The 12,736-nt window shown below is 39.2% G+C and overlaps 1 protein-coding gene across 1 annotated transcript; it reads right to left on the reverse strand.

The window, feature by feature from the left end:
- Positions 1–436: 436 nt before the first annotated feature.
- On the reverse strand, positions 437–11,708 carry MANSC4 (MANSC domain containing 4). Its single transcript, XM_015871108.2, has 4 exons — positions 11,326–11,708; positions 8,636–8,974; positions 2,079–2,213; positions 437–1,280 (listed from the first exon to the last, which is right to left on the reverse strand). Exons 2-4 carry the CDS (start codon positions 8,862–8,864, stop codon positions 604–606), a joined length of 1,041 nt encoding a protein of 346 aa, XP_015726594.1. The 5' UTR covers positions 8,865–8,974; positions 11,326–11,708; the 3' UTR covers positions 437–603.
- Between the last annotated feature and the right edge of the window lie 1,028 nt (positions 11,709–12,736).

Here is a 12,736-nt window from a genome sequence, read left to right on the forward strand (position 1 = left end):
GTGAAAGCAAAGTATTAATAATTGGATGATCAGATGTTTGAGTTAACAGAATTCAGTAGCTTTGCGGACTTACTTTTTAATGGGTATTTTTCTTTGAGGAAGTAAACAGCACTGGTTAAATTGTTTTGTTCCAGTATTAGGGGTATGTAGTAAAAAAAAAACAATCTAGAATTTAACAGGAAAAAATGAATACAGCTTTAATGGAAACAACTACAACAACAATTAAGTAATTACTACAATCAATTTGATATTATAAAAGTTAAATCAGTTATACTGATTGCATTTTATATTCTCTAAGGCTGTTCAAAGGCCGGGCAGAGGTCATATAAAGCTTGTGTTGAATCTGCTGTCTTAAATTATACTTAGTGTACTGTTTTATTTAGGTGTTATGTTGAGTCAGACTATGTACCAGAAAATGCTCAAACAGATTTGAACATGCAGTGAGACCTGTCTGTGTGCAGTTCTTACCCAAAGAGACCGTGGAAATATGTTTAATATTCAGAATGATTCTGAAACTTATTCATTGTTCTGTAAAAGAATTAGGCCAGAAAATATGGTTCATTTTAAAAAGGCTGTTTGTATCACAAGGGTGGTGACTGTATTTTACAAGCTACCTTGGACAGTAGTGTATTTTATTTGCCTAGACATTGTTCTTCCTCTCTGTATGGGTTGGTAGTGACCTTTTCTACTTCTGCAGCACGCTGCTCCAGGAGCCACAGTACAAAAGCAAAGGAAAATGAGATAAGAGCAGAGAACAACAGGAATCAGCCAGACACCCAGAGCTGCAGATTCCCAAGCAGGAGCTTCGTTATCTGAAGTATAATTCCTGCCACTATAGCCTTTGGTTTCATTTAAGTGTTGTTTGCTGCTGTTCAGACGGGGAGGAGTGGGTATGCGGGATAACACCTCTGCAGATTTAGCTATCAAAGTTGAATGTACAGTCCTTCTGTCTGAGCTAGTGAATAGTTTAGTACTTCCTGAAGTTGTGTTTGTCCTCTTAGCCAAATAGTTATCCAGCAGAGAAGTTGATTCCCTGGAATACGCGCTGCCTTTTGTTTTTACAACCATCAGGCTTGTGCTGGAGGTGAAAATGTTTGCTGTAACGCTGTGACTGATGGTAGAAGATGGAGCTTGGAGAAGAGAACTTGACGTAACATTACCATGCTGGCATCTTTCCCACTCAGAAGTCTTTGTGCTATTTTGCCTTTCATATTTTTTCGGTGAGGTGCTTGGCCCCTTGAATTTCAGTTTTTCAAAAATAAGAAGGTCTGGATCAATCCCTATTAAATCATAAACAATATTAGGTTATGTGATAAAAGCTCATCTGCATACAAGAGAAGAAGAGAGTCCACCTGACCAGCAGCTGACTGTGCTCCTGGGGGGCTGATTCATCCAGATACCAGCAGTGGTGGAGACTGGGATTCAGGGGCAGATACTGGGTAGAATGAGTGTCTGAGCCCAGCTACTGGAGCTTAAATACACTTTGTACATGAATTAAATATATATTTACATATACATATTATACACATTATATATATAAAATATATATACACACATATTAAACTGTATGTTCTCACTATATATACATATGTGTATTTTCACTAGCAGATCTCCATGTGGCTGCACGGAATGGAGGACAAGGCTCTTGGTGCTGCCTTTATGCATCTCACTGCGTTACCTATGTGGATGGCTGTGTATATATATGAATATGTATACATGTGATATACTTGTATGCGTGGTCATTTTTAGCCATGTAGTGTGTGAATCTAGGGGCACAGAGCAGCAATAGCCTCTCCTCTCTCTATCTGGTCTTATATAGTACTTTTCCATAACAAAAGTATTTATTAAATATAAAATTAAATATTCAAAGAACAAATCTTGGCAGCAGGGTGAGCCTTCAAGTTCTTTCTCAAATGCTGAATGAAAGAAAGAGTGAGGAAGTATTCCAAGAAGTATGTACATTAAAGAAAAAAAGTATTACACATTTTTATCATTATGTGTTGAAAGTATTTTAGCAACTTTCTCTCTATATATACATTGCTGTGTTTTTAGCCTTTATGCACACAATGTTTGATTACCTGTTGTGATGTTGTACAAAACGACATTGATTCTAGCCTTTAGTATGCAACTTTCCAGTGCTGGGCAAGACACGTGCAAGCAATTCATATTTTCACTAGTAGCTCCATGGTAGAACACTGCTAGATTACAGGAAACTATAATACAAAAAGAGTAAAGCTGAATTTATCAGTGCAGTAACCGTTGTATTTTCCATGTTATTATAAGGGCCTCTCTGAAAATAATGCCTCCTAATATGTTGGCCCATGTGTCTAACAAAATGGTGTCTGACATGGAACTGAGTAGGAAGAACCATGGAACCATGTGTGGAACTAAATATTAGCTTCAGTGCATTGGAAATGATGGTGGTAATGTTGGATTATCACAAAGATTGCACCAGGTGGGTCCCACAAATGCTCACACAAGAAATAGAAAGAGGCTTGGCTGAAGTGTCCTACCATACCCACTTTACAGTCCAGATTTGGCATACCCTGAATTCCATCTGGGCTGTTGGAAGATCAACTGCATAGGAAGAGTTTTCCTAGCAATGTCACTGTCATAGCAGCTGTGAAACAGTGGGTCACCTCCACTAGTGCAGATTTTTACAAGTGTGGCATGCAGGTTCTTGCTGGCAAAAATGCATAGCTAGTGATGGTGACTAAGCTGAAAAACAGTGTTCTGCAGTTGAGCATTTGCTCCATGAAATAGCATTATTGTGCTCGTAAGAGATGATTCTTTTATACCATTGACTCAGAGTTTGTTGAAGGACACAAACAAACAAATCCAAGCAAGTCCTGATCAAGGGTTGAGAAATCCTTTGTCTGAGGGACACAGATGGACAAGGCCAGGGGCAATGAGAGAGAGATAAGCTGCAGATGAATGGCCAGGAAGCAGTCTTTTGTGTGGGCTTATCTCAAGGAAGATGGCCATCTCAGGGGGTGCTGCACATGACTCTTACCCAAGCACCCAAGTATGTCACATAGGCAGGGAAAAAGGAGAGTAAAAGAGGGATCAAAAGCCATGAGGATAAGTGTTGTCTGCCATTAGAACACTCACTACAGAAGTCCTGCTTGCTGATGGACACTCCCGGACCTGCTACTTGAATGCTGCTGCCTGTTCCTGGACTTACGCTGTGGCTTCTTCCTGCTACCTACTTGCTGCCCAAGGCCAGCCATGCTGCTGCTGCTCTCCCCCCTGCACTTTTGCAGGGGGGGACCATCAGAACATCTTTGCAACAGGACAGCTTCTGGATCTTGGTGGTAACTATCCCCACTTTATGCAATTCTTGCCTTATTCTATATTTTCTATTACCTGCTTTCCCTTCACTATCACCCTAAATCATCCTTCCTCCCACTCTCCCTCATTAAGATTTGTAATAAACCAGTTGGACCAACATTTGAATTGCTATTTCTTAATCTCACACCAGGTATGCATATACCAAAGAACCTCCCCTCTCTCCTATAAACTGGATCGAGATGGCGCTCTTTGTACCTGTTGTAGTTTCCATGGAAATAAATAGGAGGCATTACTTTCAGACTGACCTATATGCATTATTTAATATTAAAAGAAATATTAATACTGAATAGTTGCACAGTACATCAAATCTGTGATTCTCATTATAAGTAAAACCTCTTAAGCACCCAGTCATAAAAGTAGAATAACTTGTAACTGTATTCATATTTTACACCTAGAGAAGATTAAAAGAATAGCCAAATGAATTCTAAATCAATTCTCAGACTAAGTAGAACCACATGCTATAGCCTGTAGTCCTCCTTTACCTTTCCTTTTTATCTTTATTACAGTGACTGGATTATTGCTAAAATAAAGCTGTCAGTACAAGTTTGAGGTGTTTTCTCTTAAGCAATTGATACCCATCTACTTGAAACCGGACAGCAAACACTTCTTTCACTCAGACTACTAAACAACCATAGGATGCCATATCCTTAACTACAATATATGCCTTGCTTTATCTTGCTCGGCTTTGGGCTTCCTATTTCTGTGAAATTAAAACAATTCATCATCTATATTCGGAGTATAACTTCTCTCTTACTACTTGAAGAAAGTGTCACTGAGAACCAATTTTCAAAACTATATAAACACCTGAATCCTAGTGGTTTAAAATAGCTGAAAGCATGAAAATAGGGAGTTAGAAGTCAATTTAAGTAAATGCTTTTGAAAATGTTATGCTACGTTCTCATATATATGGTTCAATACTCAAGGTAAATGTTATAATCAAAGTCAAAATATCAAGTCAAAAGTTGAATTTATTTTGTATCATTGTGCTTGGAGTAGGATCAGTGTTGATTTTTGTTTAGTCAAGTGAAGTTTTATAATTTTTACCTTATTTTACATGTCCTGAATGTAGACTCCATACTTGAATTTTTAGGACTACAGAAAAAGTATCGGCAGGGAAGGGACACATTCAACAGCAGAAAATACTGTAAATTATTTGAAAATTGAAGGAAAATTTTCCTGATACTGACTTTGATTCTCAAGGCTTTGTACTTCAGAAAATCATAGAATACTTAGCTTGGAAAGGGACCTTTAAAAGTCATTTAGCCCAACTTCCCTGCAATGAATAGGGACATCCACAGCTAAATCAGGTTGTTGAAAGCCTGGTCTAGCCTGGTTTTGAAAGTCTCTGGGGACAGTGCATCCACCATATCCCTGGGCAACCCATTCCAGTGCCTCATCACCCTCACTGTAAAAGACTTCTTCCTTATATCTAACCCAAATCCACTCTCTTTGTGCTTAAAAACATTGTCCCTTGTCTTACCACAACAGACAATGCTGAAGACTCTATTCCCTTCCATCTTATAGCCCACCTTTAGATACTGAAAGGCTGCTATCGGGTCACCTTACAGCCCTTTCCAGGCTGAACAACCCCAGCTCTCTCAACTTCTCCTTATAAGAGAGTCAATCTATCCCTTGGGTCATTTTTGTGTCCCTCCTCTGGACCAACAGGTCCATATCTCTCCTGTACCGAGGACTCCATATCTGTATACAGTACATCAGATGAGGCCTCACCAGCACAGAGCAGAGGGACAGGATCAACTCCTTCAACCTGCTGGCTGCACTTCTTTTGATGCAGCCCAGGAGACAATTGGTTTTATGAGCTGCAAGGGCAATTCATCAGCATCCCCAGGTCTTTTTTGGCAGGGCTGTGCTCAACAGCTTACACTGATAGCGAATGTTGTCTCAACTCAGGTGCAAGACCTTCCATTGGCTTTGTGACTCTCACGAGGTTCATCTGGGCCAGCTGCTCAAGCCTGTCTAGGTCCCTCTGGATGGCACTGTAGTATTCCTTTGAACTCTGAGATGGGAAAGTTATGAATGAAATGAATTAAGATAAGATGCTTACATGACTTTTAAGAAATTGTCAAATAAGCACATTTATAATATGGCTGAATTATTACTTTAAGCAAATGATTGCAACGTAATTGTGTTATTGGTTTTTTATTCCCTGTTTTTGTTTGTAATATTAACAATCATTTTAGTTGCAAGATAATGATGTCAAGACAGTAAAAGGAAAACCATTATTTTACACAAAGTGTTAAAAAAGCTACTTATAGTTTCAAAATATTTTCCATTTACTTTGGTATTTATTCTAAATATTGTCTTATTTGTAAGTAATGATACTGACTTGCAGTAGAAAAGTAATGCAACTCTTTCCATTGTATGTGTAACTAAAAAAAATTACCCTACCTTGTAACAAATGAGAAAAAGAATGAACATGCTCTCTACCCACCCCTACTATCTTTTCTATATTCATTGTATTTTTTCAGTTAGTATTCTAAACACTGCATTGAATAACACTGTATATACAGCTAGGAAATATTTTTCCATGTGGAAATAAAATGTAGAATATAAAAAAAACACTGTAGAAGTGCTGTTACTGAATTAATGTTGTTCTATGTTTTTTACCTACTTGCATTAAGTAATCAAAGTTGTTCATATAGCTGAAACAAGAACAGTAATACTTGCAAGAACTACTGGGATCCTTAGCTGCAATGAATAGACAGCAAAGTCATCACTTGACAATGCATGTAAATCTAAGATGTTAAACAACCGTTCTTTCACTGAGACCATCTTCTATCTCTCACAAGGCTTCGTCAGTTTCCAGTTATGAAAATAGCAGCTGAGCTTAGAGAAGGCTTTTACAAAAGTAGAATTAGTACACAGAAAGTTATGGCTATTTCAAGCAGTAGAAGAACACTGCTTATTAGAAACAGAATGATAATTTACAGGTACTACACAAAACTCAGACTCTGAAGTTGGCTTTTGAGAAAGTATTCTCTTCGGTATATGTGTTAGATTTCATTGCATAAAATTGAGTAAGAAAAGTAAGTCACAAACCTATTTTTGGGGTGAGCGAAAAAATAGTTATTTGGTCAGGAAAAACATGTTAAAAGATACTTTGCATCATCTTGAGGAGGTACAAGCCAACTTTGCAATTATTTGTTTCTAAATTATTTCAAAATTTATTTTTATCTTGTAAGAGTACCTTCTAGTAACTGCACTATTACTGAGAATCCAGCAAAGAAGACTATATTACAAATCATCATTTCTCAAAGCTTTAATTAAGACTCTTATGGGTAATATCTGTAGTAGGATACACCTGTCTCTTTAGGACTGCATGGAAATCACAATCTGATTTAAATCATATTTATGAAATGCCATCTGACATCTGTGCTTCAGTTAAGGTTACAACAAACCTGCACTCGACTTTGTTCAGCCTGGAGAAGAGAAGGCTCAGGGGAGACCTTATAGCTCTTTATAACTTCCTGAAGTGAGGTTGTAGTGAGCTGGGGGTTGGCCTCTTCTCTCGTGTAATCAGTGATAAAACAAGAGGGATTGGTTTTAAGCTGTGCCAGGGGAGATTCAGGCTGGACATTAGGAAGTATTACTTCTTGGAAAGGGTAGTCAGGCATTGGAATGCACTGCCCAGGGAGGTGGTGGAGTCACCGACCATGGGAGTGTTCAAGAAACGTTTGGATGTTGTGTTGAGGAATATGATTTAGCCGGGAAGTATTGGTAATGGTTGAACTAGATGATCTTCTAGGTCTTTTCCAACCTTGATTCTGTGTGATTCTGTGATTGTGAAAGAGTATAAAAACAAGGCTCCAATTACCTTTACTTACTTTCATTATATAGCTAGTCTCATGTTTTATGACCAAAAAGGTTATTGTCCAAAAAGGAAAAAATGTTACTAAAACATTTATAGTTATTATTTATTCACCTTATTTAAAGCAGAAGTTGACTGCTCACAGGAGCACTGATGGCCATTAGGTTAGGTGAATTGGTGCCAGATTTTCAAGAACAAAACTGTATTCATAATTCAAAACTTCATCAAAATGTATATATTTTATTTGTATTTAATAACTGGTAGCTCACTTTGATCTCCCATATCAAAAAGCCTTTTAAGTATTGTGTGTTTTGCAGTCAAATTTAGGCACTACAGGCACATGATTCATCTTAAAATATATACCTACTGTGTACAAAAGGAGTGTGATACAGGGAAAGTATAGACTTGGGTTTAAGAGAAAGAATGACACTGTCTCATTTTTATTCTAAGTCTCGCTTTATAAAACTAGGAAAAAAAAGGATTGCTTGTTGAGTGACTGCTGTATCAGCTTCATTGCTCATTCTAACGTTATACTATGGCTGGACCAGAATCATAGAATGGCCTGGGTTGAAAAGAACCATAATGATCACCTAGTTTCAACACTTCTGCTGTGCACAGCGTCACCAACCACTAGACCAGGCTGCCCAGAGCCACAACCAGCTAATAAATATTATGTATTTCATGGCATGTTTTGCAAGAGTAGCTATAACCATGGTACCTTAAGCAAGCTAATTTAGATAATTAAACTGCTCGCTTCATTCTTCCAGACATTTTAATTGCTAAGAGCATTCACTGCATTTTTGAGTTGCCACATAGCACTTCATGAATTGCTGAAGAGCCCAAGAGTACCAGCAGGTCACCGGCACACAGAATGAGATTCCCCTGCTTCCTGACTTCAGATTCCTCAAAAGAAAGGCAAAAGGTGCTCCCTAATTATCAGAATGACTCATAATTCAAGCAAAAGTAAAAATAAACGAGGTGTCCAGAGTACATTTCTGCTGTAAAATATATTTGGGTCTTCTTTCAATTCCCAACTAAAACAGACTTATGTTAAGTTCACCAACCCCCCAAGCCATTCCCACTAGCTCCCATAACATTCCTGCACTGGGATCATAAAAGATTAATTAGATCAAATATGGTGTGAACACACAGCAGGAGAGCATTCTTTCCTCTCAAAGAAAATAAATACTCTTGTATCTCAGATATGGCTAAATAATGTGTTCCCTCCTTTGCACAAACCATGTCCTCATCTACCAAAGAGCCCTAACATAATCAGCATCCATGGATGGATGCATGGACTTCCAAAAAATTCATATTAGCAAATAATGCCTTTCTACAGGACTGAACATAACAGTTACCATGTGCCCTTGTTTGAGACAGGAAAGCACTAAATTATGTATGTCTGCTATTTGTTTTGTATTTACGTATGCCACAGTCTTGATAATAAACACTCACCATTCCTCTGAAGGCAGCAGGTTCTGCTGCACTGCTGGGAAGAGACTTCTGCATAAAGCCTCAGCACCTGGGCTCCTCTCTTCTGTGATTCCTGCAGGTCAATCAGAAGACCTGGAAAGCGTCGGATCCAGCAGTTCTTGTAAAACATGGTGGGTGTGCAGAGAGAATCTGACTCTCCTGCCAATCCCAGAATCAACAGCACCTCTGATATTGCCACCAGCAGAACCATCTCTTCAGTGTAATTGGTTTAGTGAGTGTGCATTCTCCTTCATGGATGTGCTGAAGTTTGGACCAGCATTTTAAGAGACATCCTCTTGAGTGGTAAGGACACTACCAATTCTGCCAGGGAAAGAAGCCAAGAGAAGGTTTTTTTTCCCCCAAACAATTCTGATGATGTTGTTTGGCCAGCTGCTGAAAGGAAGCAGCTATTTTATGAGCTACATATGGTTGTAATAGTTATTATTGTGCCCTGCATTATTTGGAGGCAGTTTTTGAGAGGCAATAGGCACGTGCTGCTTGTAGTCATTCAGAGATCTTGCTTCTGTAATCTCCTGTTTGTCCTAATATCAAACTATGTAGACAACCTTAATACATGATAAATAATGGTAAGGACAGCATTCAGTTTCACCTCAGCTCCAAAAGAATGCATTCCTGCCATTTGAGAACAGACAGGTCTGGCACTTAGTTCATCCCCACTGCTACTCTCAATACAGAAAGAACAGATCCATTTAGTTTCTTAATGCATGGTTGTTGCAAATGTAGTTTCTTTCTTGAGTAATAAACTGAAGCATTTAATTATGTCTGCCATAGAGAGGTGAAAATTTGTACTTTCCCACTCTTCTTTGGTTGTAAAAGTAGAACAATTTTATTTGCAAGGATCTAGCAATAGATAACTATGACAGGAGAAGGCTACAACCTACAGAAACACAGAATTGCAGGGATTGGAAGGGATATCTAAAGATCATTAAGTTCAACACCCTGCTAAAGGAGGCTTCCTACAGTAGGTCACACAGGTAGGTGCCCTGACAGGTCTTGAACATCTCCAAAGGAGATCCTACAACCTCTCTGGACAGCCTGTTCCAGTACTCTGTCACCCTCACTGTAAAGTTCTTCAGTATATTTGTGTGGAACTTTCTGTGTTCTGGTTTTTAGGCACTGCTTCTTGTCTTATCACTACACACCACTGAAAAGAGTCTGGACTTGTCCAGTTGCCTCCTGCACTTTAGATATTTATAAACATTGATCATATTCCTTCCCAGGCTTCTTTAAGTTGAACAGACTCAGGTTTCTCACCCTTTCCTCAAATGGGAGATGCTCCAAGCTGCTTATCATCTTAGTCACCCTCCACTGGACTCTTTCTAGGAGATACCTACGTTTTTGGAACTGGAGAGCCCAGAACCTGACATAATATTCCAGATCTGGCCTCATCATAGCAGAGTAGAGGGGAAGGATCACCTGATCACCTCCTTCAGTGTGCTCACCTTACTCTTTTTAATGCAACCCAGGATACTGGCCTTCTTGGCTACGAGGGCATGATTAGTTTGTGGCTAACTTCTTATCCACTGTGTCATTCTCTGCAGAGCTCCTCACCAATAGGTAATTCATTAACCTGTACTGATGCACATAGTTATTTTTCCTTAGGCACAGAACTCTACAGTTGCTTTTGTTGAACCTCATGAGCTTACTCTCCACCCAACTCTTCAATCTGTCCAGGTCCCGCTGAATGACAACACAGCCTTCTGGAATGTCAGCCACACCACCCAGCTTCATATAACCAGCAAGCTTGCTGCAGGTAGCCTCTATCCCATCATCCAGGTCACTGACAAACAGAACTGGACTCAGTACTGACCCCTGGGGAACACCACTAGTTACAGGACTCCAGCCAGCCTCTATGCCTCTGATCACGAGTCCATGAACTTATCCAGTCAGGTAATCCTCAACCCATCTCACTGTCCACTCATCAATCCTGCACATTCTAAGCTCCATTACAAGGATACCATGGGAGACAACATCAAATGCCTCGCTGAAGTCAAAGTACACAACATCCACTGCTCTCCCCCCATTGATCCAGCCAGCCATAACATTGTAGAAGGCTACCAGGTTAGCCAAGTATGATTTCCCCTTGTTGAGCCCATACTCCTGAAAACTTGCTTCTCTTCTAATTGTTTGGGAATGGTATCCAGAGCAAGTTCCATTATCTTTCCAAGAACAGAGGTGAGGCTGACTGGCCTGTAGTTTCCCAGATTATCCTCTACACTTGTCTCCATACTACAGAAGTAATTGCAGCTCTGCCTTTAACCTTTCACACATTTAAGAACACTCAATGGCTTGAACTGGCAAAATAACATGCAACATATAACTTATTTATAGTAACTACAAATTCAGGTTAAAATTCCAGTTTACTGATGCATATTCTAGGAAAAAACTGACTTCTAGAAGTATTTATTCATTAGCTATAGTTATCAGGTGGATCAATCTTAATTGACAAAAAACTATATTAAAAACAGTTAAGCAACTTTATGATGGGTGGCTTCAAGTAGATTTCATAGTAGCAGGTAACTGATTAGAAGAAGACTGAGATGGTGCATAATCAACAGATATAAAAAGTAGCCTGGTACCTACAGATCATATAGCTAGAAAAATTAACACAGAAGAAAGGGATAATAAGAGAAATAAATGAAAACACTCACCCATTTCCTAAGCTCACAGAAAAACTCCAAAGAGAGCAACCTCCAGAAAAAGATGCTTGCTTGGTGGCAGTCAGCCCTTAAATGGGATCTAGGAAAGGTGCAGCCAGGCTCCACCCTTTTCAGTCACAAAGCTGAATTTCCTTCACCTGTGCTTCCACAGCTGACTCAGTGCTTGCCTGAGGTGATCAATTAGAGGTTCAGGCTGTGATTCAGCAGTTCCCAAATGGAAATCTTACCAATGCTAACTGATATCTAAAGGACAGATGTCAAGAGGATGGGCCCAAGATCTTTCAAGAGGTGCTCAACAACAGGACAAGGAGCAACAGGCATAAACTGGAACACAGAAAGTTCCATATGAACATGAGGAAAAGGTTCTTTACTTTGAGGGTGACAGAGCACTGGAACAAGCTGCCCAGAGAGATTGTGGAGTCTCCTTCTTTGAAGATCTTCAAAGCCTACTGGGACGTTTTCCTATGTGATCTGGTGTAGGGAACCTGCTTCAACAGGTGAATTAGAATAGGTTATTTCTAGATAGGTGATCTTCCAGCTCCAACAGTTCTGCTATTCAGAGTGATTCCATAATTTTTCTGCTTGGAAGAAGCCTGTGAGAGTGTAAGAAAGAAAGTACAGATGGTATATAGGAAGGCAACTTTTAAAGCACCTGCTCTGAAACCTGAAACTCCTATGCGTATTGTTTCTAAAAGGATGCAATCTGATCTCTGATTCCCACTGCAGTATGCAACATAACATACCATGCAGAACGGATTTTAAATACTAGAATATGCATGTTCGTATACACTCAATGGACCATGTGGAGATACTGAGGGAACTACAGTTGTCTGCCATCGAGATCATGTGTGGAACAGCAACATTGTTTTAGATAGGAATTTTTTTCTTCAAGATTAGGATTGACCTGTGAGATGCACAGAGAGCTTCAAAGTCATTTCAGTTCTTTAGCATCACTGATAGCATTTGTTTTGCAAAACAGATCCCCCATTTTGGAAATGAGACAACATATAAGTAGTTTTATTCTTTATAGAGCTACTTGAAAGGTAAAGGACCTCAGCATAGGTTAATTCCTGTTGATCTAATAACAAGATCAAAGCATTTATTTCTTCAGCTAAAATACTGGCTATAATATATATATATTTAGGACACCTCAAAAATAATGCCTCCTATTTATTTCTATGGAAACTATGACAAATACAGAGAGCACAGTAACACTGTCTGGTTCAACAAATTTTCAGCTACAGAATACCATCTTTCAGTAGTCAGCACTATAAACTATGCATTTTCGCCAGCAAGGAACAAGAGCCAGCATACTGTGCTTGTAAAAATCTGCACCAGCAGAGGTGACCCACTTTCACTGTCACTATGCTGAAATTCACCACTAACTACCTCCCTGTGCTTA

The sequence above is a fragment of the Coturnix japonica genome, chromosome 1, assembly GCF_001577835.2.
Source record: "Coturnix japonica isolate 7356 chromosome 1, Coturnix japonica 2.1, whole genome shotgun sequence".
Classification (NCBI taxonomy): Eukaryota; Metazoa; Chordata; class Aves; order Galliformes; family Phasianidae; genus Coturnix; species Coturnix japonica.

Coding starts and splice junctions, on each gene's coding strand:
- MANSC4 (XM_015871108.2), bottom strand. CDS start 8,864: ATGGTTCTGCTGGTGGCAATATCAGAGGTGCTGTTGATTCTGGGATTG. Junction 2,214..8,635: donor CTGCTGCCTTCAGAGGAATG/GTGAGTGTTTAT, acceptor TTTGTATTATAG/TTTCCTGTAATCTAGCAGTG. Junction 1,281..2,078: donor TTTGTACAACATCACAACAG/GTAATCAAACAT, acceptor ATGATTTAATAG/GGATTGATCCAGACCTTCTT.